Source organism: Rhinolophus sinicus, chromosome 9 (assembly GCF_057876585.1).
Source record: "Rhinolophus sinicus isolate RSI-liver-muscle chromosome 9, RSI-T2T, whole genome shotgun sequence".
NCBI classification, from domain to species: Eukaryota; Metazoa; Chordata; class Mammalia; order Chiroptera; family Rhinolophidae; genus Rhinolophus; species Rhinolophus sinicus.
In genome coordinates this window covers 34,678,910-34,704,099 of record NC_142509.1, presented here as the reverse complement: position 1 = coordinate 34,704,099, position 25,190 = coordinate 34,678,910, and the positions used below count along the sequence as shown (strand labels likewise).

The window sequence follows — 25,190 nt, the reverse complement described above, 5'->3', positions numbered from 1 at the left end:
AAGATGTCCCTTTGATGATTTAGCTTTGCTACATAAATTCAATACACTAGATATATATACTGTTTGGGCATTCTTCTAAACTGGTTAATGTGTTTCTTAAATAAATACCACGATATAAGTTTTCTGACATTTACTTCTGAATTAGAAGGATATTAAGTATCAAAGGTATTGCAAGCATCCTGGGCTGGAGTACCTCTGTACATAAGTCAGTTTGGAACGGAGGGGCTCCCCTGAGTCTTCTAGTCTTCAAGTCATTTTGTAGAGTTACAGATTTGCTTTGATTTTTTTCCTTTTAATACTTATGTCATTCCACTTAATTTTTGTCCATGTTTTTTGACTGTAAAAAAGTTAAGTGTTCATTTGTCCCCTTTATCACAACACAATGAGCAGAAGTTATCTGGCGACCTGCTGCGAGATAAAGCAAAAAAAGGCAAAGCAAGTGTTGACAGTGTGGGATAGAGAAAATTCAAGGATGGTGATGTCATCTCTGTGATCCTTCAAAAGACCTTATTTAGTAGCGTCCCAAATTTCTGTCCCCCCACCGGTTGCGTCAGGACATTTGTTGAAAATATTGATTCCTGGACCCTGCCCAAAACTGTCTGCGTCAGAATCCCCTGAGATGGAATTTGGAAATCCGCATTTTTTAAACAAGCGCCGCAGTCGGCTTGGGAACCGCAAGTCTGATATACACAAACCTCTAGTCTCCGCCGACCGGTCTCACACCGCCCCTCGTCTCACACCCCGCTGGTGGCCCGCCTCGCCCAGGCCTCGCCCTCAGCCCCAGTCTCGCGTGTCTTCGCAGGATACTTCCCGTGATGCCCCGCGCCGGCCGCTGTGGTTACCAGGCAACGCGCGGTCCCTATCGCTGGCCGCGCGGGTTCGCCGCGGCGATGTCGCCGCTCGCCCTCCATCCCCTCTTGCTGGTACTTATGGACTGCTGGGCCTCTGTGCGCGCTCAGGCCGGGGCCACCCTGGCGGTGACGACGGAGGCTCTCAACTCTACGGAGCCATCCCCGACGACTTTCCGACCTGCCTTGTCTCCTAGGCCACCGGGACTCCCCAGGGTCCCCGGGCCCTTCTCCGGTCCCAGGCCCACCCCAGTCACGGATGGTGGGTACTAAATGCCAAATCCTGGGGATCCACAGTGATCCATCCTGGAGGGGGTAGCCCGGATGAGGATGTAATAATAATGAAAGGTTAACGTTTATTGAACACTTACTTTGTGCAGGCATTGCTAAGCGTTTCATAGACATCAATTCTCTCAACAGCCTTTAGAGGTAGATATTATCCTTGTCATACAGATGAGAAAGCCGAGGCTAAGAGAGCTTAATTGGGACAATATCAAATCCTTGAAAGGACTTGCAGAGGTCTTGGACAACATTCATGCGCAAGGTAATAATAAATGAGTCTTTGCAGCCAAAGTCGCAGTTAAACCGAAAGTGTCTAGACAGTTGTGGAAATTAAATGCATAGGATGCACCGAACTTTTCACTTACCAAAAAGAGACCCCAAAAGTTTAGCTTACTAAATGTAACCAGGTCAAGTCTCATTGTCTGTTGACTTGAATTATGAAAACCCCGGATTCCTCCTGCGTTGAGTTCGAGATGGGAAGTCGTGGGGTGAAGGGTTATGTCCACTTTTTAGGATTCATCTTTAAAAAATTAAAAAAAAAAAAAAAAAAAAAAAACTTAAGGGGAAAAACTTTTGTGTTTCAGACTACGAGAGGATTGTGTATTTATTGACAAAACCTTCCCTTTGTCCTTACACACTTCTTTCCAGAGTGTGTATTGTACCTTTTTTAAACTACATTTTTCTAAAAGTCATTTTTATTACGAAATAATTCATACATGCGACTAAGAATGTTTTATGGACTCTCTTTCAGCATTTACTTGAGATCCATTTTTTTTTTTTTTTTGGTTTTGTTTTTGCATGAAATCCTTTTTTGAAAAAAAGAAAACATTGAAGGTTAATATTGAAGTGCTAATCTGTTTCCCGCCTACCTAGAAATAATTACTGCCATGAGTTCAGTGTTTATCATTCTCATGCTCTGTTATTTCTTTAAAAGGGGTCCCCACCCCCCATTTGACAGATTAAAATAGGGAATTAAAAATCCAGATAGTCGTCATTATTAAAAAATTAAAAGTTGCTAAGAGAGAAGATCCCTACCTTTCCCCATGCTTTATTGTCTGTATTACCAGAGATATTCCTAGGGCCCCAAATGCAACGCACCTGAGTCATTTTTTTTTTTTTTTAAGATTTTACTGGGGAAGGGGAACAGGACTTTATTGAGGAACAGTGTGTACTTCCAGGCCTTTTTTCCAAGTCAAGTTGTTGTCCTTTCAATCTTAGTTGTGGAGGGTGCAGCTCAGCTCCAGGTCCAGTTGCTGTTTCTAGTTGCAGGGGGCATAGCCCACCATCCCTTGTGGGACTCGAGGAGTTGAACCGGCACCTTGTGGTTGAGAGCCCACTGGCCCATGTGAGAATCGAACCGGCAGCCTTCGGACTTAGGAGCATGGAGGTCTAACCGCCTGAGCCACCGGTCTGGCCCAGGCCGGCCCCCACCTGAGTCATTTTGATTCTTGGCCAATAGCCTGCTAATGTGGGCTCAGCCTCAAAACTGCAGGTGACGTCTGAGGAGAGAAAGAAGATTGAGAACCTTGATTCCTGGTGGCCTTAAGTGGACCCTCCTCTGAATCAATCTCTAGGGGAGGAATTTGGGAATCTGCAGTATTAAACCGGTGGTTCTTATGATCAGGCAAGTGATTTAGTATGCTGGTTCTTAAACCTGTCTGAGTTATCAGCATCACCTGGAAAGTTTTTGAACAACACGGATGTCTGGGTTTCACAGTCAGCTTACCAGATCAGAGTCTTTGAATGTAGAGCACAAACAACGTTCCAAGTGAGTGAGATGGTTCGCCACTTTGGGGAAACCCCAGCTTGAGGAGTGCTCGAACTGATTGATTTTCACTTCGTAAATTTCCCCCAAAGTGCAATAGGAAAAACCAAACGGGCCTTTTGTATGAAATGGACTTTTAGTACATTGCAGTGGCAGGGTGCGCGGTCACTACCTGCGGATTGTGATGCTCTGTATCCCACCTGTCTTTCTGTAGTTGCTGCTCTGTGTGTCTGTGACTTGTCCCCAGCACAGTGTGATGTCAACTGCTGTTGTGATCCTGATTGCAGCTCCATGGATTTCAGTGTCTTTTCTGCTTGCTCAGTTCCAGTTGTCACGTAAGTTTGTGACACATGCAGTTTTGATAAAATCGGACCAAGATTATAAAATTTCAGGGCGGAAAGTGAAAAATCCCTCAGGCTAAAACACCCAAACCTGATTTTCTGAGTTTTGCATCATTCAGAAGCCATGTTGTCCAAACCTGTATACAGAAGAGTTATCTATCCCTTATTTGCATCCAGCCAGATGATAGTGCAGGCAAAAGAGAAGAGAGTGTACCTTTTAAAAAGAGTATAACAAAATCTCTGTGTTCAAAGATTGAATTACATTTCACTTTGATTTATAAAGAGATAATGTGTCACATTTTTGTATCGGTGAATTAATTGTATTTACAGCCTAGGATGAAAGGTACAGTTCAATTTTACAGCTTTTGTGGTGGACATAGTACTTGTAATACAAAATTAAATAGTCAGGTAAGCTTTGTTTATATTTTTCTGATGTGTAAATCTACCAGGAATTCTCACAGTTCACATTGTATAGGAAAATAATGGAAAATCACATTCCCAGTCCATTACAAGGTAAAGAAATAATCCTTTCTGAATGATCTGTTTCTCCTAATTCAGATTTCAAAACTTCTGGAAAAAAACAGCATTTACAGGATGTGATCAACATACCATTCAAAGATAGCCAATTTAAATTTAACCTTGTAATAAGTGGTAGTAATTGATACTTGATAGATTGAAAGCTTTTTGCAAGTACAATGTGTTTTTCCCATGAGAAACTATTTTACTGACTAATGGAAAATTGAATTTACTTCCAATACTGTAAAAATGCTTGGAGAATGGAATGTTGTAGTCAGATTATTTTTTCTCGCTACCTGGACTACACCGTGGTTTAGTCTTTGTTGAAAATTATCCTGCTTTCCTGCCTTAGGAAGTACCAGGAGCCTGAGAGTGAGATTTCTGCTCCAATTTGAGATAATTCTTTAGAATATCAGTTCTTTTTTTATTAGCCAATACTGTAACTTTAGGTATAGATTATTTAGAATGGGGGTCAGCAAGCTTTTTCGATAAAGGACCACGTAGTAAATATTTTAAACTTTGCAGGCCATGTGGTCTCTGTTGCAAAGTCTCAACTCTACTATCTTTGAGTAAAAGCAACTGTAGACAATATGTAAATGAATGGGCATTACTATGTTTCAATAAAACTTAGTAATAAAAATCAGGCGTGGTTTGCGGACCCCTGGTTTAGAAGTTAGAGCTGAATCCATAGTGCCCTCAGGAGAGGACCTCAGAATTTGTTAGTTTTGCTTGTGACTCCTAAATGTGAAGTATAGAAATAATGAAATCAAAACTAATAATCTTAATTAATTGAGTGTTCTTGTGCTGTATGTTCCAAGTCATAGTAAAAGGTTTATTTACATTTGCTAAACTGTCAACAGCTCATCCTATCATCTAATAAATTGTAAATTTATTGTTAAGACTATTGGATTGATGTCTGTTTTCCCATTAGATGTAAGCTTCATGAGAGTAAGAAGAATCGTCTCTTATATGAAGTGTGATCAAAAGATACAGTGAATGTTTTAAAAAAAATTATTACTGTAAAAGACACATTGCCATTAATCCCCCTCACTTTGAACACATTTTTCCCACTGTTCTTGCCACTTTCTGAAGCAGTTCGGGTCTTCACTTTATCCTCCATCATGACAACGCTCCATGTCACATATCGCTTCTGGTATATGGCAGTTTCTGTCAGATAAAAACATTATGGTGGGTCCTTATCCACCTTATTCACCAGCTATGGCACCGTGTAACTTCTGGCTCTTCCCCAAAGTCAAAATGATTCAGGATATCAAGGCAGCCATGACAGTGCAACTAAAGACACTCACAAAAGAGGATTTCCACAACTGTTTCAGAAAGTGGCAAGGACGACGGGATAAGTGTGTTTGAAGTTAGGGAGAGTATTTTGAGAGGGATTAATGGCAATGTATCTTTTACTGTAATTTTTTATTGTATTTTGATCACACCTCGTATATTATACACCACTAGTGCCTAGCACAGTTCCTGCAACATAGTTGGCCCCCATTAAAAATGAGTTGAATGGATGAATGACGTTCTCCCTTCCACCCCTAACTGACCCCCTTTGACTCCCTCTGCTGCTGTTCTTTCAGGCAGACACCCATGCTAGAAGCCGAGAGGCTCCCCTGACTCCTGCCTCTGCCTTGCCTTCTCATCTCCAAACTGTCTTTCACTTCCCAGGCCTTTCTTGAGCACCTGTGTGCCAGAACCAGGGCTATAAAGACGAGTTAGACATGGTCCTGCCTTCATGGAGCTCACCGAGCGAGTAAGGGAGACAGATGAATGGATGGCAGTCTTTGCACCAGGCACTTGGAGAGCTCTGAGGAGTGGCATCTAACCCAGACAGTTGGACTAGGGAACTTCCTAGAAAAGATGATCTGAGCTGGGCCCTGAAGGACACGTAGAAGTTGGCCAATACGGAATCCGGGGAATGGGCATTCAGGCCAAGGGAGGTGGGGATGGGGGGGAGGGGATGGGGTGCAAGGCTCATAACACCAGCGTGGGCCAGGGAGCTGTGTCCTACACAACTAGACTGAGAAACAACGGCTTGAATGGGGGGTTGGGGGGAGGCGGGAGAAAAGGGAGAAAAAAAAGAGAAAAGCAAAAAACATTAGATTCCTGCGTCATAGCATTAAACCAAAGTAAATTACCAATAGATTGAAGAGTGAAGTATTTTTTTAAAATTAATGAATGAATGAAAAGCATAGGTGAGCATTTGTTAATCTCGGGTTAGGGAATGTCTTTTAAGCATAAACCCACAGACAAACTATAAAAGAAAAGATTGACAATTTCATTATTTTAAAAAAAATCAACCATACCTCAATTAAAAGAAAGTGATTATAAAGAAAGAATTAAAACTTTAATTCTTATAAATAAAGAATTAAAACTTTTATTTGACAGAAAGCACCATAAAATTGAAAGGTAGCAAACTGTGAAAAAATATTTATAAATCGTGACACTCAGAGGAGATTCTTAAAAATATGGGTTCTCACAAATTAATGAGAAGACAAACATTCTAATTAAAAAAACAGTCAATAGGTATAAACAAACAACTAACTGAAGAAATACCAGTGACCAATAGCCATATGGAAAAATGTTTAACCTTGCTAATAAATGAGAAAATTCAAATCAAAACAACAAGATAACAGGTTTTTGCCCATGAAATTGGCAAAGGGTATTTATAATTTGGATAATATCCGATCTTGGGAAGAGTACAGTGTTGGTGAGGATGCAACTTGTCTTTCTGGAGGGCAATCTGCCAATATGTCTGAGAAACCTTAAATAATGTACCTACCTTTTGACCCATCAATTCCACTGCAGGGGATATAGCCTTAGGAAATAACAGGAAACAGTCATAAAGATGTATGTATAAGGATGTCATTACAGCATTATATATAATCAAGGAAAATTAGAAACAGCCTAGACCAACAGTAGAGGATTGGCTAAAAAAAAAAAGGGTGTACAATGATGTTATTTAGTATAATATTGCAAAAACATTTGATCACATGGAAATATTGGGCAATGTATATTGAGAAAAGGCCTTAAAGCATATGTAGAATGTGACCTCATTTTTGTTATATTTCTTTTGCTGCACCATATCGGTATCAGGTTGTTTAGGGTTTGTCAAGTCTGGGATTGATTGAAGACTTGACTCTACCATAATTTCTAAGCCCCCAAACTTCAGATGATTTCACATTTTCTCGTTTTCACCATCTGCGAAGATGGCTTTATTCTAAAGGCAAGGAAGTTTCCATCCCTTCTGGTTACTTATAAAATTTTATATGATTGATACTGTCAGAGCTTACAAGGTTCATTTCCATCAAAATTATACCCTGATCTGTATTCCATACTTGTCAAGCTTTCTTTGAAGGTTATTCTACTTAATACTTTCCCTGTTAGAGGAAAAAATTTCAAACATTTGAACACCAAATAAACTAAATAAAAATGGATTCAATTCTAACATCACATTTTTATAAATATCCTCCAGGTAGTTGTTAACATAGTACATAGTACAGCACCTGACAGTTTTAAAATAATCTTGTTAAGATTGTGTGCATATGCCTTAAAACTTTGTATTATTATTTTTTCTCATTTTCAGGGGTGACAGTCAGTTTTGTAGCCAAAAAGCAGCCATCTATTCATTGAATTTTACAGCACACCCACCTCAGAGAGTATTTAAACTTGTCGACCAGATCAATCCATCTGTTTTCTGCATTCATATTACAAACTGTGAGTATTTGATGCTGATATAATTTGTGAAACTCTGACGTTTTTTTCTTCTAGAAGTTCTTTTATGGAAAATTGCCCCATTTAGTTAGATTTAAACCCATCATTCTATGGTTTGACTCGGGTGTATCACAGGCGACTACAAGTAACTTATAGACCTGCGGGCATGCACGTTTTCTTTAAAAAATAATTGTGCTTGTGTGTTTGTCTTTTGAAATCTCATACTTTTTTTCAAAGGTTAGTTTATGATATGTAGACATGCATAGGAACCTATATTTGTTTAGGTATATGTATTTTTTCTTTTTTGCTTTATTTCCCCCTGGTTAAGAATCTGGTTCAGCTTTAGTTTCAATTTCCCTTTTTCTCTTTTATTTTTACTTTGACTATTTGCATGAAAACAGGATCTTTATTTTTATCTGAGCATTTTGGCTCAAATAGGTGTCTAGATCCAAAGCACACAGGAGTATAAAATATTATCAAGATATCCAAGACCAAAAAAAAAAAAAAAGAAGATATCCAAGACCAGAGACACATTTATGGTTTTATCAATTACACTTTGTCATCTTTTCAGAATGTCTTCATATTTTGGTTTTGTTGAAGACTTAAGCAAATGTTCTGTGATTCATAACCTGAAGTAAGGACTGGTCAGTCATTGTCACATTCTCTGACGTAACACCGGTCCAGTAACATTCCAGCCTGTTCCCTTCTTCTGCCTCTTCCACACACAGCATGTATCCTCCTGGGCTTTGGAGGTGGCCATGTGAGGGTAGTCCCAGAGTGTTTCATTCTCGTAGCCATCTGGACACAGCTTTCCCTTCAAGGTTTATGCAGCAGACTCCTCAATCCAGGGGTGGAGAAAGAGATGGACTATTATTGGCTTCTGTTGTGCTTTTGACCTGTAGGCTTTAGAAACCATTGTTTCCACACTGTTAGAGAAACAGGCCAATTCTGAGGATCTCATTTATTTAATCAAATTGAAGACATCTTGGAGGAAGTAAATATATAGAGAGAAGAGAGACACTTTATTTTTTTCACGTCAGCCTTAATGCTACTAAAAACTGTTTCAAAGTATTATATACGTTATATGTAATATACATGTATTTTATACTGATTTAAAATACTTTTTCTAAAAACAGATAAACCTGCATTATCCTTTATTAACCCAGAAGTGCCTGATGAAAACAATTTTGATAAATTGATGAAAACGTCTGATGGTTTTTCATTGAATGCAGAGTCAGATGTTTCTTTCACAACCGAAACAGGTACTCCAAATACTGCTAAATATGAGGTGAGCTAAGAAGCACGGTCTGCCCATCCCGTCGCAAATACCCTGTCCTTGTACGTTAATTTGTCGGTATGTTCCCAGTAAAACTGGCTCCCCGAGACATAGAATTCATATTATAGACAAAAAAACTGTTTGTGCCTATCAATAAAGGTCACGAAAATTAAAGTTGAATAGTTGAATTCTAACATAGGGTTTAAAGCCGTTTATTCTGTGGCATGCTTGCATGTCTCTGCAGAATTCTTTGTCTAGCTCCACCTCGAAAGATGCAGCCAAGTGCAGGAAGCATGTGCTGGGGACACAGTGTGGTTGGTGGGGTGCCTGATCCTCTTCTCAAAGTTGTATTTAGTTTTATAGACTTGGGGAAGATGTGTGCTATTTTATATCTATTCATTAGTAAACCTTTAAGTGTGATAGTCATTAACTTTGACTAAACTGCAAAATTTTCAGAAACATCTTTTAAAAAGAGACGTATAAAAGCAACGTGTGCTAGTTCTAAAAGTTAAAAGTATAGCGGTACATAAGTAGAAATGGAAAGCCCCTCCCCTGTCTCCATTACAATGCACACTACAAATCACTGTTCACAGACTGGTGTATATTTCTGATTCTAAATGCATCTATTAAAATATAGTATTGTACAGAGGTGGGATTCATAGAACTAATTTACCCATATTCTATAAACTTCCTTTTTCATGCAGTGATAAATCTTATGCATCTTCCCACATCAATATAAAAGTTATCATTTCTTGAGCATTTGTCATGTGCCAAGCACTGCAGAGCCTCACGCAACCCAGGGAGTGACACATTATTGTCCCCATTTAATAGTATAGGAAAGTAACCACGAGAGCTAGTGTTGGGGCTACATTTCACTGATACAAAGTTTTCCTTATGTGTATGTATCATCATTTATTATTGAGCTATTCTATTTTTAACAGACATTAATTTCCAGTTTTTACTATTATGAATAACCCACAGTGAACATTCGTGTAGACACATATATCTTTGATTAAATCTTTAGGATATGTTCCCATAATGGGTTAACTTGGTCAAAATAAGTGGAAATTTTAAATATTGATTGCAGGAGTTTACACTCCCAGCTCCAGGAAAGGAGAAGGCTTGTTTCCTGTACCTTGCTAGCACCGAAGCATTTAGATACCTTTAGACCAGGCGTGTCTCAACTTTTTTCAACGTTTTTCACCAAGGGCCATATGTGGTAAAATACACAGCCAGGCCACTCACTCGAGGTGAAGTACATATTGCCTCACCTGGTTTATTTAAGTAAACTAAATATATTTTTGGAATTTGCTGCGGGCCAATTAAAAATGGATTGCGGACCGCAGTTGGCCCGCGGGCTGCAGTTTGGACACCCTGCTTTAGATGAAAGATTTTAGCTATATGCCCAATAACTATATATTTTGTTTTGAAAATTGGGGGAAAATTTCACGGGGCTTGGTTTTGGGAAGAAAGCATAGATTAATTTTATGATTTTTTAACAGATACAGTATATGAATCTATTATTTAAATAATTATTGCTAGTAAAAAGTAATTACCTCTCTCACCCCGGCCCTGACCACCGAGTTCAAGTCTGCAGAGGCAGACACCTTTGTCAGCTTCTTATATACCCTTCCATAGGAATTCTTCAATAAACAGGCCGGCAGATACAGTGACGTGCACACAGAAACGCACATCCTTAACAGCAAAGGGTGGGGCAGCTAGATGTAAGCGCCACGTGGGCAAGGAGCACACCTGTGTTTTGCTCAGCACTGTGTTCCCGACGCCTGCAGGGCCGCCTGGCAACAGCAGGTGTCCCGTAAGTGTTGCACGAATGCCTTAATGTCACATAACAGCTTTGTGTTGTCCTGTTTGCAGTATGGGGTTCATCTGCAGACTTCAGATTCATTTTTGAGATTCCCTTCTCCCCTTACGTCATCTCTGTGCACCGACAATAACCCTGCAGGTAAGAGAGTGGGCAGTTTTCTTTCTATAGACAGAGTTTGCTCTTAGTTTACATTTGTAGTAGTTACAATTAAACAGGCTTCATAACTGCAAGCAGTCTTCGAGTTGAAAGAGGCCTCAAAGGTTATGGAGTTCAGTGTCCCGCCAGGTGCCAGTCTTTTCTATCACGTGCAGCCACTGCTCAAGTACTTGTCGCGATGGGGAACTCTCAGCCTGAAACCAGCTCACTCAGTTGTTCAGTACTTCCAGTTGTTAGAAAGTTCTTTCTTCACTGGAGCTCAAGTTTGTCAATAGCTAACATTTATTAAATACTTTCTGTGTGCTGGGTATGATAAGGTAGGGTGATAGTCATTTTTTAAATGAAGAAACCTAGAAACGTTCTGTTTCTTGCTTGGGTGCAACCCACGACACTGCCTCCCATGGGCCCAGCTTCTCCTTTCAGGAGCATCACAGAATCCATGGAATAATCCTCTTGGCAGTGGAAGGCGACAGGCCTGGCTCTCCCAGGCGGAAGCCCGTCTCACTATGAAGAAGCCAGCTAAGTCATGGATGATAGCTTGTGGTTTAATGAAGCATCATTTGATACGTGAAGGAAATTGTATTCTGTTGAAAAGATGCTCAACTTTGTTCACACCAGGGACAGTGTAAATTAAAACCAAACTGAGATACCATGCCCATCTGATGGGTTGGCAAAGCTTAGGAAATGTGAGGCTGTGGAGAAGTAGGCACTCACCCACATAGCTGGTGGGGCTGTACGTTGGTGCAGCCTTTGTGAAGCGCAGTTTACCAGGATGTGTGAAAACTGCAGATGGGTATGCCCTTTGACCCCGCTGTTCCATGGCTAGGCGTTGGTCCTACAGAAACTCTGGCTCACATGCAAAATCATAGATTGTAGCCATGTGACAGCAAAGCTAGAGACAACTTAAGTGTCCGTTAATGGGGAACTGGTTGAATAAGTTACGGCATACCTATGGTAGAATATTAATTATTCCTAAAACAGGGAGGAGCAAGCTCTTTAGGTACTAAGATAGGCTGAACTCCAAGGCATTGTGTTGAAAAAACAAAAGGCAGGATATGTATTGTGCACTTGTTTCCAAAAGAGGAAAGAAATATACTAATATATATATATATATATATATATATATATATATATATATATATATACTTTCATTTGCATAGAATATTTCCAGAAAGATACACAAGAAACTTTATGATGATTATTTGGGGAGTGAACTGGTGGTAGCTGGGGGTGCTGGGGGACAGGTTGGAGGGAGACTTCTCTCAAAACCCTTTTGTGTCTTCTAAATTTTGAATCAGGTAAATGTATTACCTATTCAAAAAATAGTTTCAAATCCTATTTTAAACATGTATATCTGTGTCATAACTTATTTTGCAGTTTTACTTAAAAATTTTTAATTACCATTGATTAGACTGTTGAAAATTTTCTTTTTTTATTGTTTTCCCCCATGGGAATGTTATGATTTCCAGCATTTTTGGTGAACCAAGCTGTTAAGTGCACCCGAAGGATAAATTTGGAGCAGTGTGAAGAAATTGAAGCCCTGTGCATGGCCTATTACAGCAGCCCTAAAATTCTGAGGGTAAGGGTTAATTTGAAGTGAAACTGATTCTTTCGGTTTATTTTCTGTTCTTTCTACCCTGTTAAAATGACAAATACAGAATAATTTCAGTACATGATTGACACTTACATTTAAATTTTTCTCCGGTTCTTCTATACTGATATGAAAAATTACTTTAAATAATTTCTATTTTTATATCGTCCACTCATATTTTGCTTTCATTCATTTTTTCTTTTTGCTTTCATTCATTTTGATAGTATCTAATGATGCCTGTCTCCTGAATAAAAAACTTGATTAATAACCAAAAATGTTAGTACTTATAAAAGCATCTTAATGTCTGTGATAGAAATAATCATATTAGCACCTAAAAGATCTCTCTCCGAGAAATAGACCAGAAAAGAATAGCAAATCCACTTTCTGGTTGGCAGATGAAATAAGCAACCAGGAAAGGACAGAAAATAGGATTGCTGAGAAGGGCGAGGCCACGGTGGGGAAGAGTCCCTGTCAGGGACCCAAGCCTGAACTGAGGACACGAGAGAGGCCACTGGCCCACTTGGTGGATGACACGGAGGGTTGGAAGGGGAGAAGTTTTTTCAATGATTATAAAATATACTGTTACTGTGGAAGCCCTGTTCTTCTGATTTTCTTTTGTGGGGGGTGGGATGGGAGGGGGCGGTGGTAGGATGGGCCATGGTGTCAGTATTCATCTGGGCTTCAGCTTTCAGAATCGAGTTGAACCTTTTTCATCTCCCCTCCTGTCCCCTCTCCCTCTCTTCTCATAAGTCAGCCATCGAGGCCTGCGGTTCTTCCAGTGAGTGTGACTTCTCACAGTCTTCTGGAAGCAGCCCTCAGGCACGCAGGCGCCAGCCTCCCCAAACTCGTCTACTTGTCTCCCTCCCCAAAGCTCCCATTGGCCTAATAGGGTGGGTGTCTTGTGATTGGAGGAAGGAGGTTAAAGGAGATGGGGGACTGGAAGTGAAGGGAGGTTGAGACCTTCAGAAAGAGAGGAGGCAGGAGCCTGACCTCAAGGGGGCCTTGGGTTAGAGGTAGGAAAACCAGTTAGGAGACTGTGGCTATGACCTGGGCAGGTCATGGTGTCCTTCCAGTGAGCAGGCGCAGGGAGAGTGACCAGGAGGGCAGGAGCCATGTCTGCTCCACAGGCTGTGTCACTGGTGGCCATATGGGAAATACCCAGTAGTTACACTGAAGCATGGCGGCTTCCTAAGACCAGCTCTGTTGGGCTCGTCTATTAAGCTTCCAATCTGAAGGAGATGAATGTAGAAGGAAAATGTAAAGTTACCTCTTTGAATATGACATAGATGCAAAAATATATAGATGGCAAGTCTTGATTAAGGAAGTTCTGTTGTCTTCTTTGACGTCTCTAATAAGATGAACATGCCCTTTAACCCACGGTCTGAAAAAGCAGTCAAAATACTGTTTATTGTACTTAACAAAATGTGTTGTTTCTTCCTGTCTAGGTGCCTAATTCCAGGACAGAGGTAAGAGTATCTTAATAGACTGTCTTATTTCTGAGCCCTTTGGAGTGAATACACTTCCGATCAGAAGACGGTGTTTTGGGCACCGTCCTGCCCAAAACATAACATTTGCCAGAGAGCAGCAGAAATGAAGCGGGTAACCCTTTTGTAAACACAGATTGGCGTGACTGGCTTCCGTCCTTTCAGGGCGCCCCTTCGTATCTTCCTGGTCAGGAGAGCTGTGTGTCCAGTGTGGGAGACAGACATTTTGCCCTGTACACACACCTGTGTGGGAGGTGAGCACTCTCCGCGTCGCTGCAGGGGTTCAGGTGCCCATAGGTGCTGTCACAGCCTTATTGCCCCCAGCTCAGGGGCTCCGTCAGGCCATGGTGAAGAGGCAGTGTCTCTGTGGGTATGTCAGAGAGAGGGAACGTGGCTCTGCCTCTTACTCTGGGGGCTGCGCCCTGTGCCTGCCTGTGAATACAGGTGATGGTTTTGTCGTGGTCACCCAAAGCCTGCGCCACTGGTCTGCCTTGTTCAAAGCTCAGCTTTGCCTTTATTTTCTTGTTTAACGTACACTTCACTCTCCCCAAATGGAGGGCAAGCCTTGATGCCCATGAGGTCTCTGTGCAGCGTCTGGCACACAGGAAGCCCTCAGGACAGTGAAGCACTCAGGACTGTAATTGGTTTCATTCAGTCTCTGGACACAAGCATGTGTTTGATGTAGCTATTTGAATGGAAATAGTTGTGTGGCTTTGAACGTCACACTACTATGTGTGGGCCTGGATTTGCTCATCTGTGAAGGTGTTTTCAAGCTTGTTTTGGTGATAGGGTTTTTTCAAATGAAATCTCAAGCAGAACTTTCCCTAGTGAGTGACATGGATCAAATCTGACTCCCCTGGTTGCAGTAGGAGTGGGGGCCAGTAGCCCTCTACCTGCCCAGCCCCCCATCTCTGCCCTCTTTGGTCCCCCTAAGGAACCCTATGGCTCCCAGGAACCCATTTTGTAAGTCATATAACAGAGTCGCTCTCAGATACCTCCAACCACTAGAAAGGGCTTTGATTCCACCATTTAAAGCTTGAACCATCTGCAGAGACAGCGGCCCTATCCATGAGCTATCCTTAGTCCAGGGCGGTATATTGTATTGGGCCACGTACGGTCTTAGTATGTATTGAGCACTCAGTGGTTTGTATGTTAAGTGAATGAATGACTAGGGGACTAATTAGTTCAATCAGGTAGGGAAGCCCTGTGATGAGAAATAATGGGGTGTCACTGAAAGGCACGTGCTGTGCCAAGCACTGTTCCAAGTGCTGTACATGTCTAAAGTCCTTTAGTCATCTCAGCAGACCTATGAGGGAGGTCCTGTTTTTGTCAGTCTCTGCCACCTGAGTCACAGATGAATTGCTTGCCCAAGGCTACACAGCGGGGAAGTGGCAGAGCTGGGACATGAATCCAGGCTGTCTGGCCCCAGATACCTTATTCTTATACGACGCTGGACTAGCTGTGCTGTGTGCCGGCCTTGATTTATGAAATCTCTGCTTCGCACACATTCTCTCTCTGCATCCTGTGCTTAGGCCGTCAGGAAATGGTAGGCTGGTACTTCCAGCTCAGATCTGTGTGACATTGAAACTTGTGCTCTGAAAGCAAGCATATCAACTAATGAGAGATTTGTTTAAATTTTTTTAAAAAGCAAGGTTAAAGAATCTTCCAAGGTTACAGAATCAAGAATGTAAAGGGGATCCAGTCTCCCCATTAAGTGAAGCCCGTTATAAAATTGCCAGGAATCATTGTCAGTAGCTGTTGAACCACCAGTGAAAACTTCAGTTTATGGCCATATAGTTTGTTAGGTCTGCTTGAGTCCTTTGCCAATGGGTGGTTTGGGGACGGGATGGGACTGCGAGGACATCCAGCCAAGCAAACAGCCCTACATTTCCATTTCTGTGACTGTTCCAGTGGATGTTGATAGACTAGCTCTTGCTGCTTTCCATCGGTCTTTCCAAAGCTTGTTTACAACGGACCCTTCGGTTTCTGCCAAGCGCACCCTCACACCACCGGAATGGCTCCATCAGAGGCTGGTGTGGAAGGGTGTCCTCTTGTGGAACCCAGTGGCCTTGCTGAATCAGGGCTCAGTACGTTCCGATAAAGGAGTCCAGGTTTCTTTTGATGACAACCTTAGTGCTCGTAGCACGGGACTCCCTGTGTAACTCTTAACCCACGGGTATGGCGGGTTGTGCAGAGGGCGTGGTGATTCGTGTTGCCTTCTGCCACTTTGTCACATGGCAGCTCATCTTTGCTTCCGAACCATGTCATGTTCTTATGTTAAAGGTTTGACTTCTAAGGATAGTTGCAGGTCTTCTTGGTCATGGGAGCAGACACATAAGCTCTACTTACTTATCTATAAAATAAGAGCTTCAACACTTAATAATTTTGAATTACAAACAGCATGGCACATGACTGAGGCCAAAGTTCAAAGCAGTATAAACAACTAGATACCAGTTAGGTTCCTTCCTAAACAGTGGTTTCTAAGAGCTGACATTTAGATTAAATGTCAGATTTGTCACACAGTATGAGGAGGCCCAGCTAGCTAGAGGTTTGAGCCATTTAAAGAATTGCTTGCTGCTTTGTCTCTCTGCTGGCGGTGGCCATAAATGAAAAATGTCCTTTAATAGCGTTGGGCGAACCGGGGCTTCCTGATTCTGCTTAAAAGCGTCTCTGTCTGTTTTCTCTTACCCATGATCCTACCACTCAGAGTGTGCATGCCTGCATGTGTGTGTGTGTGTGTGTGTGTAAGATCTAATTCACATGCCATAAAACTCACCATTTTAAAGGGTACAGTTCCATGGTTTTTAGTATATTCACATGGTTGAGCAACCGGCACCACTGTCTAATTCCAGAGCATTTTTATCACCCCAAAAAGAAACCCTGTGCTCATCAGCAGTCACTGTTCATTCTCCCCCAACCCTCTCCACAGCCCCTGGCAGCCGCTAATCTACTTTCTATCTCTATGGATTTGCCTTTTCTGGACGTTTCCTGTAAATGTCACCTTTTGTGTCTGGCTTCTTTCACATAGCATCACGTTCTCAAGATTCATCTGTGGTGTATTATAGCATGTATCAGTACTTTATTCCTTTTTATGGATGAATAATACTCTTTTGTGTGGCTTTACCACATTTTATTTGCCCATTCATTAGTTGATGGACCTTTGGGTTGATTTTAGTTTTTGGCTGTTATAAATGCTGCTGTGAACGTTCATGTACAAGTTTTTGTGTGGACATGTGTTTTCAGAGGTAACTACTTTGAAAGTTTTGGTTATAACCTTCTCAAGTATTTTCCACATGACTGCACATATGTATTGACGTATAAATGTCTATATTTTTGCCAATGTGGACTTACAGTATGCCTACTGTTCTGTGCGTGCTTTTCCCTACTTGTCCGTGTATCAGTGGAGGTGTGTTTCCAGTGTTTCGTTATTTTAACCCCTTCACCAGTGTGTCCTTAGTAACGCAGGACTGCCTTACTTTGCAGGTGCCTATCACTGTTCAGTCCATTGTCATTCAGTCTCTCAATAAAACGCTAACCCGACTGGCAGACACGGGCGTTGTGAAGCAGGCGCTTGTCAAGGCTGGGGCTGCGAACATCTGCACTAACGTTGTTCTAGAGGTAGGTGCCCAGTTTGGCTTTGAAAGCTCCATCTGTGAGTGGCAGACTCAAGTTTCGTGGTCCTGAAGGGTTGGTTAACTGGATGCCCTCCATGGGGGGTACTGGCCCACCGATTGCAGTTGCTTTTCTTGACAAGCCCTCTGCCTGTCTTGACGCCTTCACATCAGAGAGTGCTTCTTTGTCTCTGCAATAATCACATGGGATTTTTCTCCACAAACCTAGTGACTTACAAGAATACATCAGAATTTGTTGTTGTGGCTATTGTTTTGTTTTAACACATTTTCTCGGCAGAGGTAGACTGGTTTTATTCTGCCCAGACCAGCTAATTTGGAACTTCTGTAACTGGGCAGAGAGAGGCTGAAACGACCCTGTCAGGTGGGGCAATGCTGACATAACACCTCCCATAACCCGACTGGACAGGAGAGAAAAAGCTTCAACAAGTGGAGAAATGAGAAAGGATTTGCCTCCTCTGTATATTTCATTTGAGTTATTAATACAGCTATGGAAGTGGGAAGTGTCGTGGGAACAGGTGTATTTGGAGTGTCGTTTTGTTTTTAGGTAAAGTATAGCCTCACATACACAGATGCAGGTGAAATAACAAAAGCTGATCTCTCTCTCCTTCTGGGGACAGTTAGCAGTGCAGTGGTTCCACTTCAGCAAAAGTTTGAAATTCATTTTATTCAGGTAAGTTTGGTCAATTTTTTACAAGTATTTAATTGCCAAGTAAAAAGAAATCCTAACTAGTTAGTGAAAAAGCATCTCAATTTAGAAGTATTAACATATCTAACCCCTGTGCAGAACAAAGGGCTTGCGCATGGCATGTGGGGTTTGCAAGAGGCCTTGTATCCTTTTCCACTTGGGACTCGGATTCTCTTGTATGTGTGCTTGTTCTTTTCAGTGTGAGGTTCTCCTACACTCGGCACATATATTTATAGTTCTGAGTAGGGGGAGAAATTCTTTTATTGGTTGGTAAGCCCAGATTTTATTATGAAAAGCATTTCATTCCCCCTCCCTGCCCCCCACCCCCCGCCACTTCCTTATTAAAAAGAAAATTATCTGGGGGCATTTCTGCCTTGTCTTTCAGCAAAACACAAAGCCAGTTCCTCTCAGTGGAAACCCTGGTTACGTCGTGGGGCTCCCACTAGCTGCTGGATTTCAGCCTCACAAAGGATATCCTTTTTGGTTCTGTGGAGAAGGTTGAGTTCCCTGTCCACGTGCGTGGGCCATACTTCTCTTTATCGCCGAGGGTCCTGTGGGCTGAAGAGACCAGTCTCGGCCAGCACTTCTGGGTGGCTCTGGTGGGTGGGTCTGGCTGCACAGCCACTGGGGCTGTGTGGAGACTGGCTAAGGTTAGGGGTGAAACATCCTGGCCCAGGAACACGGCAGTGTTTTATAATGAAATCTTAACACAGAAAAGCTGATCGACATTTACATGTATTTAATTCACACTTAAACAGAGACTCAAACAAATTTAGTGATTTTGAAAACTTGGAGTTTATTTTGAAAGGACAGTTGTCTGAGGCTTTTTCTTCTGAGGATCTAGTTATCAAGGAAAATAGTTATAACTGTTTTTATCCTCTCCCAGGAAATAGCTATTAAAATGCCAGAGGCCCAGACAAGCGATAGTTGGGTCTTACTCATGTCTCGTGTCACACATGTGACACTGTCTCCTGAGAACGAGACTGCTTTTGTACTGGGTGATTGTCCCTTAACTTTCTATGAATGTCTGGGATTATTCAGACCATGAATAGATATGGACAATTTACTATTCTTCGTAGCACAGCTGAACAAGACTGCTTTGCAATAGAGGGAATCCGGACCCCAGTATTATTTGGTTACAATATGCAATCTGGCTGTAAACTAAGGTAAGGGAGTAACTTGTTTCTATTGGAACTTGTTTGTGTTGATCAGGAAATAAAACATTCCTTTCCTTCCCATTTTTATCAAACCTCTGCATCAGCTGACGAGTCCTATGGAAGCCACCGTGTAGCTTATCATTGTTAATGGATAGTAGCAATAGTGACAATACCTTATAATGATGTCATTTTTTTTCCTAATTTTAATTCTCAGAACCATAAACCATTTGTCATGATTCAAAAGGAAACTGTTACAACCTTTTAAAAAATCAGATGTGGCAGAGGAAAAATCTCAAGTCTGTGTTTTGTTTTTAAGGTTCCGTAGCACTTGAGTTCACAGCAAAAATATTTTTCCTGAAAGTCCTTCCTGTGGTTCTGAATTTTAATATACTATATACTGTACACAGCACAGCAAATCCAGTGAGAGGAAGCCTGGATGTGATCTCTTTTTAACTTATCTTTTTAGTATCAAACGTACATAATGTAAAATGGCAAACTGCTTGCTCAGCATGGCTTGTTATAAAATCAGCAGTTCTTACCCTCATTTGCCCCACCCCAGAGGCAATCACTTTTAACACTTGCAGCTGATTTTTTTTTTTGGGAAATTCACCCATGAGTCTTTAAAGAACCTGCAGATGATGCTATTTCTCGATATTTTGGTTTTATGAATTATTTCTTGAGTTCCCACTGTGAGAAACGATTTGGCTCTTTCCCCTTTCATCCCCTGCCCCAGCAGCACTCACTTCCCATCCCTGCATCTTCCCAGCGTCATTATCTCACTCTTTCGGGCAGACCATTTACATCATTAGTTCTCATCACATGAGACCAGCATTTCTCAAAGGGGGTTCCATGGACCACGTCCCCACAAGACACCAGTAGGGGTAGGTCTATGGTCCAGTATGTTTAGGAAATAACCAAATTAAAGTTAAAACCATGATTCCTTACTGGAGGACTTTTCAGAGCTTTTAATATGCCCGTGCGCTTCTGGAGGGATGTGGCTATGCAGTATTTCTCAAACTTTTGGCCATGGAACCCTTCTTGTGCCTCTCGATGGAACACGGTTTGGGAAACATTGTTTTGGATTCAGCTCCCTGGCCAACCGAGATTTCTTAAAGTTAGAGACACGTTGGCTTCTTTCAAATAATCCCGCCTTTAGAGAGTGAGAAAGTGAAAAACCGGAGAGAGCCCACGTGCTGCGAAGGCCTGTAAACACGGTCATGTGAACAACAGCCTCATTCGATTGACCTCTTTTTCGCTCCCCAAAGATTGACGGGCGCTACCACCTGTCCCCTTGTGGTGGAGAAGGTGAAGAACCTGCTCAAGGGCCAGAGCTTCCCAGATTACGTGGCCCCTTTTGGAAATTCCCGGGCCCAGGATGTGCTGGACTGGGTGCCCGTCCACTTCGTCTCCCGGGCACCCCACGTGAAGGTAAAGGGGGGCAACTGAAGGCTGCCTGCTGGTGCCTCTCCTGCTTCCGCTGCACCTCCTCCCCTTGGGTGGTGGTGCGGAGCTCGGGAGCTCAGGAGCTCAGGAGCTCAGGAGCTCAGGAGCTCAGGAGCTCAGGAGCTCAGGAGCTCAGGAGCTCAGGAGCTCAGGAGCTCAGGAGCTCAGGAGCTCAGGAGCTCAGGAGCTCAGGAGCTCAGGAGCTCAGGAGCTCAGGAGCTCAGGAGCTCAGGAGCTCAGGAGCTCAGGAGCTCAGGAGCTCAGGAGCTCAGGAGCTCAGGAGCTCAGGAGCTCAGGAGCTCAGGAGCTCAGGAGCTCAGGAGCTCAGGAGCTCAGGAGCTCAGGAGCTCAGGAGCTCAGGAGCTCAGGAGCTCAGGAGCTCAGGAGCTCAGGAGCTCAGGAGCTCAGGAGCTCAGGAGCTCAGGAGCTCAGGAGCTCAGGAGCTCAGGAGCTCAGGAGCTCAGGAGCTCAGGAGCTCAGGAGCTCAGGAGCTCAGGAGCTCAGGAGCTCAGGAGCTCAGGAGCTCAGGAGCTCAGGAGCTCAGGAGCTCAGGAGCTCAGGAGCTTGGGTTTTGTTACCAGCCAGGCCTGCAGCTTGAATACTGATTTTGCTCGTTAACACTGTCCCCTTTGGCCATTGATTTTTATGGGTTTGAACCTATTTCCTCATCTGTGAAACGGAATGATAGGGACAGTACCGACCCCATGGGGTTGAGTTAGTGAGGTACTGTTCATGGTGCCCGGTGGTCACTCCATGAATGGGGAGCAGCACCCGTCACCATCCTGACTTTTCCTACTGTCGCTGTTGGTGTCTCCGGAGGCCCCTCGCATCAGGATAAGGGATGCCGGTGTGAGGACTGCCTCCGCCCATTGTTCCCTGGTCTCTAAAGGCAGCCCACACGTGAGAGCTTTCAGTTCCCAAGTTCCCAGGAGTTTAATGGAAGTTGACATCCTACAAATAGGTTCCTGATCACATGGGATTCTGCTGCCCACCTTTTTCTTTTGTCTCAGTCAGAGTGTGGGCTGGCGCCCATCACTGGAGGCGATTATCCTTTAATTGCCCAGCTTTTTCTTGTCACAGTTTGTTCGAGCCTCTCATTATCTCCTTCGCATATTTATAGCCTGGGGACAGTGGGGTGAGGACCGGTTCAGAGCTCTGATCCCGCCCTCCCCTTGAGTCCCCAGCAGAGACCGGTGATTTCTCTGTCCCTGCCATTCGTTCAGCTGCTAAGTCTTGGCTCCTCTCTGCCGCCTCAGCCAGGCAAAGAGCTTCTGGCTTCTCAGAGATGGGGTAAGACATCGTTATTAGGGAACACATAGGCTGGGAGAGGCAGCCACATGGACAGTAGCTTTGTCCGCAGGGAGCTCAGAGGTCCTGGAGCAGGTTTTGTACCAACCTTCCAGGAAACCCAGGTAGATAGATGCAGACACGAGAGCATCTGCTAAGCTCAGTTTGTGCCAGCAGCATATTGCATCTTCTAATAACACGCTCTTCTCAAGGATCTTCCAGCCTGCAAATTTCTTAAAAGGCAGTTCCAAGCTAGGGAATTCCATCAGTGCCTTTTTGGCAGGCACCAAATTTAGGCGGCCTTGCTAGCTTTTCATGCCCTGAAGAGATGTATGTTTAAAAATTTGAGGACAGAGGCCTTAGGTCCAGCTCCCACAGCATCCAGCCTGAACTGGGCAGCTCGGTTGTGGCACCAGTGCTCTCGGTTCCGTTGGAGTTGGTAATAATTTACGGCCTCTGCTTGTATACCCCAAATTACAGACTCTGCCTGTAACATCTTAATCGCCAAATGATGAAATCAGGTAAGAAGGCACTTTCATTTCCTCTAAGTGCATTTTAATAATAGACGGAAATTAAACCTGACTGCACATCACGTTAATATCATCCTTTCTCCTCCCCACCCAATGCTGGTTTCTCTCTGAAGTATCTCTGAGGCAGATGTAAACAGGTAGATGAAAACAGGTAGATGAAGTTAGAGCAGGTAAGGCCCTGCCCTGAAGGTTCCACCATTGGGGATCAGGATTACAACTGCCAGGTAATTCTGGCCTCTTTAGAAATAGGGGATGGAAAAATTGTGCTTTAGGTGTTAAAATATTTTTGGAGCACTGAGTACTTTAAAATATGTGCTTTCTCTAAGCAGTTTTTATCTGAACTTCTGGAGTCTATTCATTCTTTTCTTCAGAACATTTTGTAATATGTGAAACATTTTATAATTAAAACTCTGAACTGCAGATTAAGTTTGACTTGAGGTTATATAATATTCAAATTGATTAATAGCATTTTGTTTTGCAGGATTCTTGCCAGCTCCCAGTGGCTTTGGTTATAGAAGTGAAGTGGACTAAATACGGATCCTTACTGAACCCCCAGGCTAAAATAGTGAATGTAACGGCAAATCTAATTTCATCCTCATTTCCTGAGGTAGGCTGAACTTTCGTTTCAAAGTATAGGTGAAGGGAGCGTTTGAGACCTTGCTCCCTCGCACCTGTCGTCAGCTTGGCTCAAATAAACTCTTATAAAAATAAAAAGTAAAAAAAATAAAGGTATAGGTTAAGACACAAGTCCAGACAAAACTCAGGTGTGACAGTGAAATTTATTACTTTGTGAAAAAGATTGTAATTAAAATTTAAACAATCTGGATTCTTTAAGAACAGTTTAGCAGTCATGATCTTTCACTTAGAGAAAACTCCACTGACATTGGTTTTATTCACAGTAGCATTCTTGTTTAGATCTTTAAAATTCTTGTGGAAATTGAGTTGTGACTGACAGTGATGTGTGTGTTAGGACAACCTGGGTAAATCTGTATCTCTCATCCGAGTTAATAATGGCTGATTAGTCCTCCATGTACCTATCCGACTCATGAGCTGACAGTGGCCGGGTGAGGAAGAGAATGAAAGATGTCCCATCTCTGTTATCCTGGTAACACACTGGACAGCAAGGCTTGCATCACTCTTGACTTTATTACAGACCAACTCAGGAAGTGAAAGGACGATTCTTCTTTCCACTGTGGTTACTTTTGTGGATGTGTCTGCACCTGCAGAGGCAGGCTTCAGAGCTCGGCCAACCATCAATGCCAAGCTGCCCTTTAATTTCTTCTTCCCGTTTGCTTGACGTAAGTTGTTAATTAAGGAAACTAGACCACACCTCTACAATAGAGTGGGTGTGGGGCCCGGGCTCCCTCGGAAACATCCCATTTTGTTATACTTCTGACCCTTGAGGTTGCTCCCAAACCAGCACACCTCCCCTTTCTACTCATTTCCCTCTTTTCGGAAATTTGATTGCTTGGTTTGACTTTAGAAGGGGCACCAGCCGGTCCTGGGTCATTTCCCAAACTCTCAACACGTAGGTCATACGTAGAAACCAAACTGCACCTTTGGGAGGATGGTAAAATGAACAGATTTGAAGCAGCACAGGCATTGAGGGTTTACCCAGTTTATCACCCCCTGCTTTAACATGAGTTATTTTAAAAATAGTCATTGTTTTCCTTTCAGGTTTTCTTTCCTTTTCAGGTCCCATTGAAATGAGCACAAAAATAGCAAAATACTGTCTAAAATCATGCAATTTGAATACAAGGCCTCAGGAGGGGATCCTCCCCCAAATGTCGTATTAATTGCAGTGGAGTGTTGGGTCCAATGGACATTTCAGGCAATGTTGCCAGCTAGCTCGCCCACTGGTGGGCTGGTATGGGGGGCCACAGAGCAGTGCTAAGCAGTTGACGCTGGGGAGAATATAGTAGGAGGGCCTGAGGGAAGGAGAGAGTTTATTTTATACATGAATTGTACAGTAATTGAGAAAAATGTCATCAGGCGACAGAATTAGGTGGAGCTAGCTAGAAGCTGGATGATGCAGAGAAGGGGGCTGGGTACCTGAGAACAACATCCTGGGGGAAACTGCAATAAGAGAAGCTGTTTAGAACAGCTTGGAAGTGGAAACAGCTTTTCTAGAATGCGCTGGTAACTAAGTCAGCGTCCTTTACTTTCTTTTGTCTTTCAGCGTGCTCATTCGTACGAAAGATGTACTGGTTCCTTAATGTCCACGTGAGATGTGAAAACTGTACATCGGATGAGATTAAAGTCTATATACAACAAGTAATTGTACAGCTTTGTTATTCATTTTCAAGCAAGAGTCAAGTGTTCAACATGAGAAAACATGCTTATGATACATTTGTTATACAGTGCAGGTGGGAATGGGATGGGACGCTCTTGGCCACATCCAAGGGAAAAATAGAGCCTTCCCAAAGACTGTCCCCCAGGATCCAAGCTGGGTGGGAGGGAGGCAAAGCCATCAAATCAAACCAAACCGGCCCTGCAAACGGCCCAGGAGAGGGAACGGTCTTCCTGGTCGTTGGCATGAGCCCGTGTGACAGTCTTCCCTTCAGAGTGGAGCAGGGTATGCCTCTAGTTCACGTCCCCAAGAAGTCCGTGCTGTCTCAACAGCTTGTTAAGTCTTTCGATTTCTTGTTC

General features: G+C 42.8%; 2 protein-coding genes across 6 annotated transcripts in view; one reads left to right on the top strand and one right to left on the bottom strand.

The window, feature by feature from the left end:
- The first annotated feature begins 814 nt into the window (after positions 1-814).
- On the top strand, positions 815-24,815 carry TCTN1 (tectonic family member 1). 2 transcript variants are annotated; one of them, XM_019734024.3, is made up of 15 exons: positions 815-1,110; positions 3,110-3,230; positions 7,348-7,478; positions 8,612-8,763; positions 10,627-10,714; positions 12,202-12,311; positions 13,769-13,789; positions 17,291-17,425; positions 17,984-18,109; positions 18,510-18,595; positions 19,150-19,290; positions 20,547-20,709; positions 23,023-23,148; positions 23,695-23,839; positions 24,721-24,815. In XM_019734024.3, the coding sequence occupies exons 1-14, from the start codon at positions 816-818 to the stop codon at positions 23,836-23,838; spliced, it is 1,839 nt and encodes a 612-aa protein (XP_019589583.3). In that variant the 5' UTR covers position 815; the 3' UTR covers position 23,839; positions 24,721-24,815. The 2 variants fall into 2 exon arrangements, with proteins under 2 accessions (XP_019589583.3, XP_074177214.2); XM_074321113.2 differs by lacking the exons at positions 815-1,110; positions 24,721-24,815 and adding an exon at positions 5,430-5,514 and having other exon boundaries at positions 23,695-23,838.
- HVCN1 (hydrogen voltage gated channel 1) overlaps positions 23,302-25,190 on the bottom strand; it is a 33,084-nt gene continuing 31,195 nt past the window's right edge. For all 4 annotated transcript variants that reach the window (XM_074321120.2, XM_019734033.3, XM_019734030.3 and 1 more), the window contains one exon: positions 23,302-25,190. In XM_074321120.2, the coding sequence (XP_074177221.2) occupies positions 25,125-25,190 (66 nt within the window). In that variant the 3' untranslated portion in view covers positions 23,302-25,124.

Bases quoted from the DNA above. Each gene is read 5' to 3' on its own strand.
- TCTN1 (XM_019734024.3), top strand. From the start codon at position 816: ATGCCCCGCGCCGGCCGCTGTGGTTACCAGGCAACGCGCGGTCCCTAT. The intron at 10,715-12,201 runs GTAAGAGAGTGG...TATGATTTCCAG, and splicing joins CACCGACAATAACCCTGCAG to CATTTTTGGTGAACCAAGCT. The intron at 17,426-17,983 runs GTAGGTGCCCAG...TTTTGTTTTTAG, and splicing joins GCACTAACGTTGTTCTAGAG to GTAAAGTATAGCCTCACATA.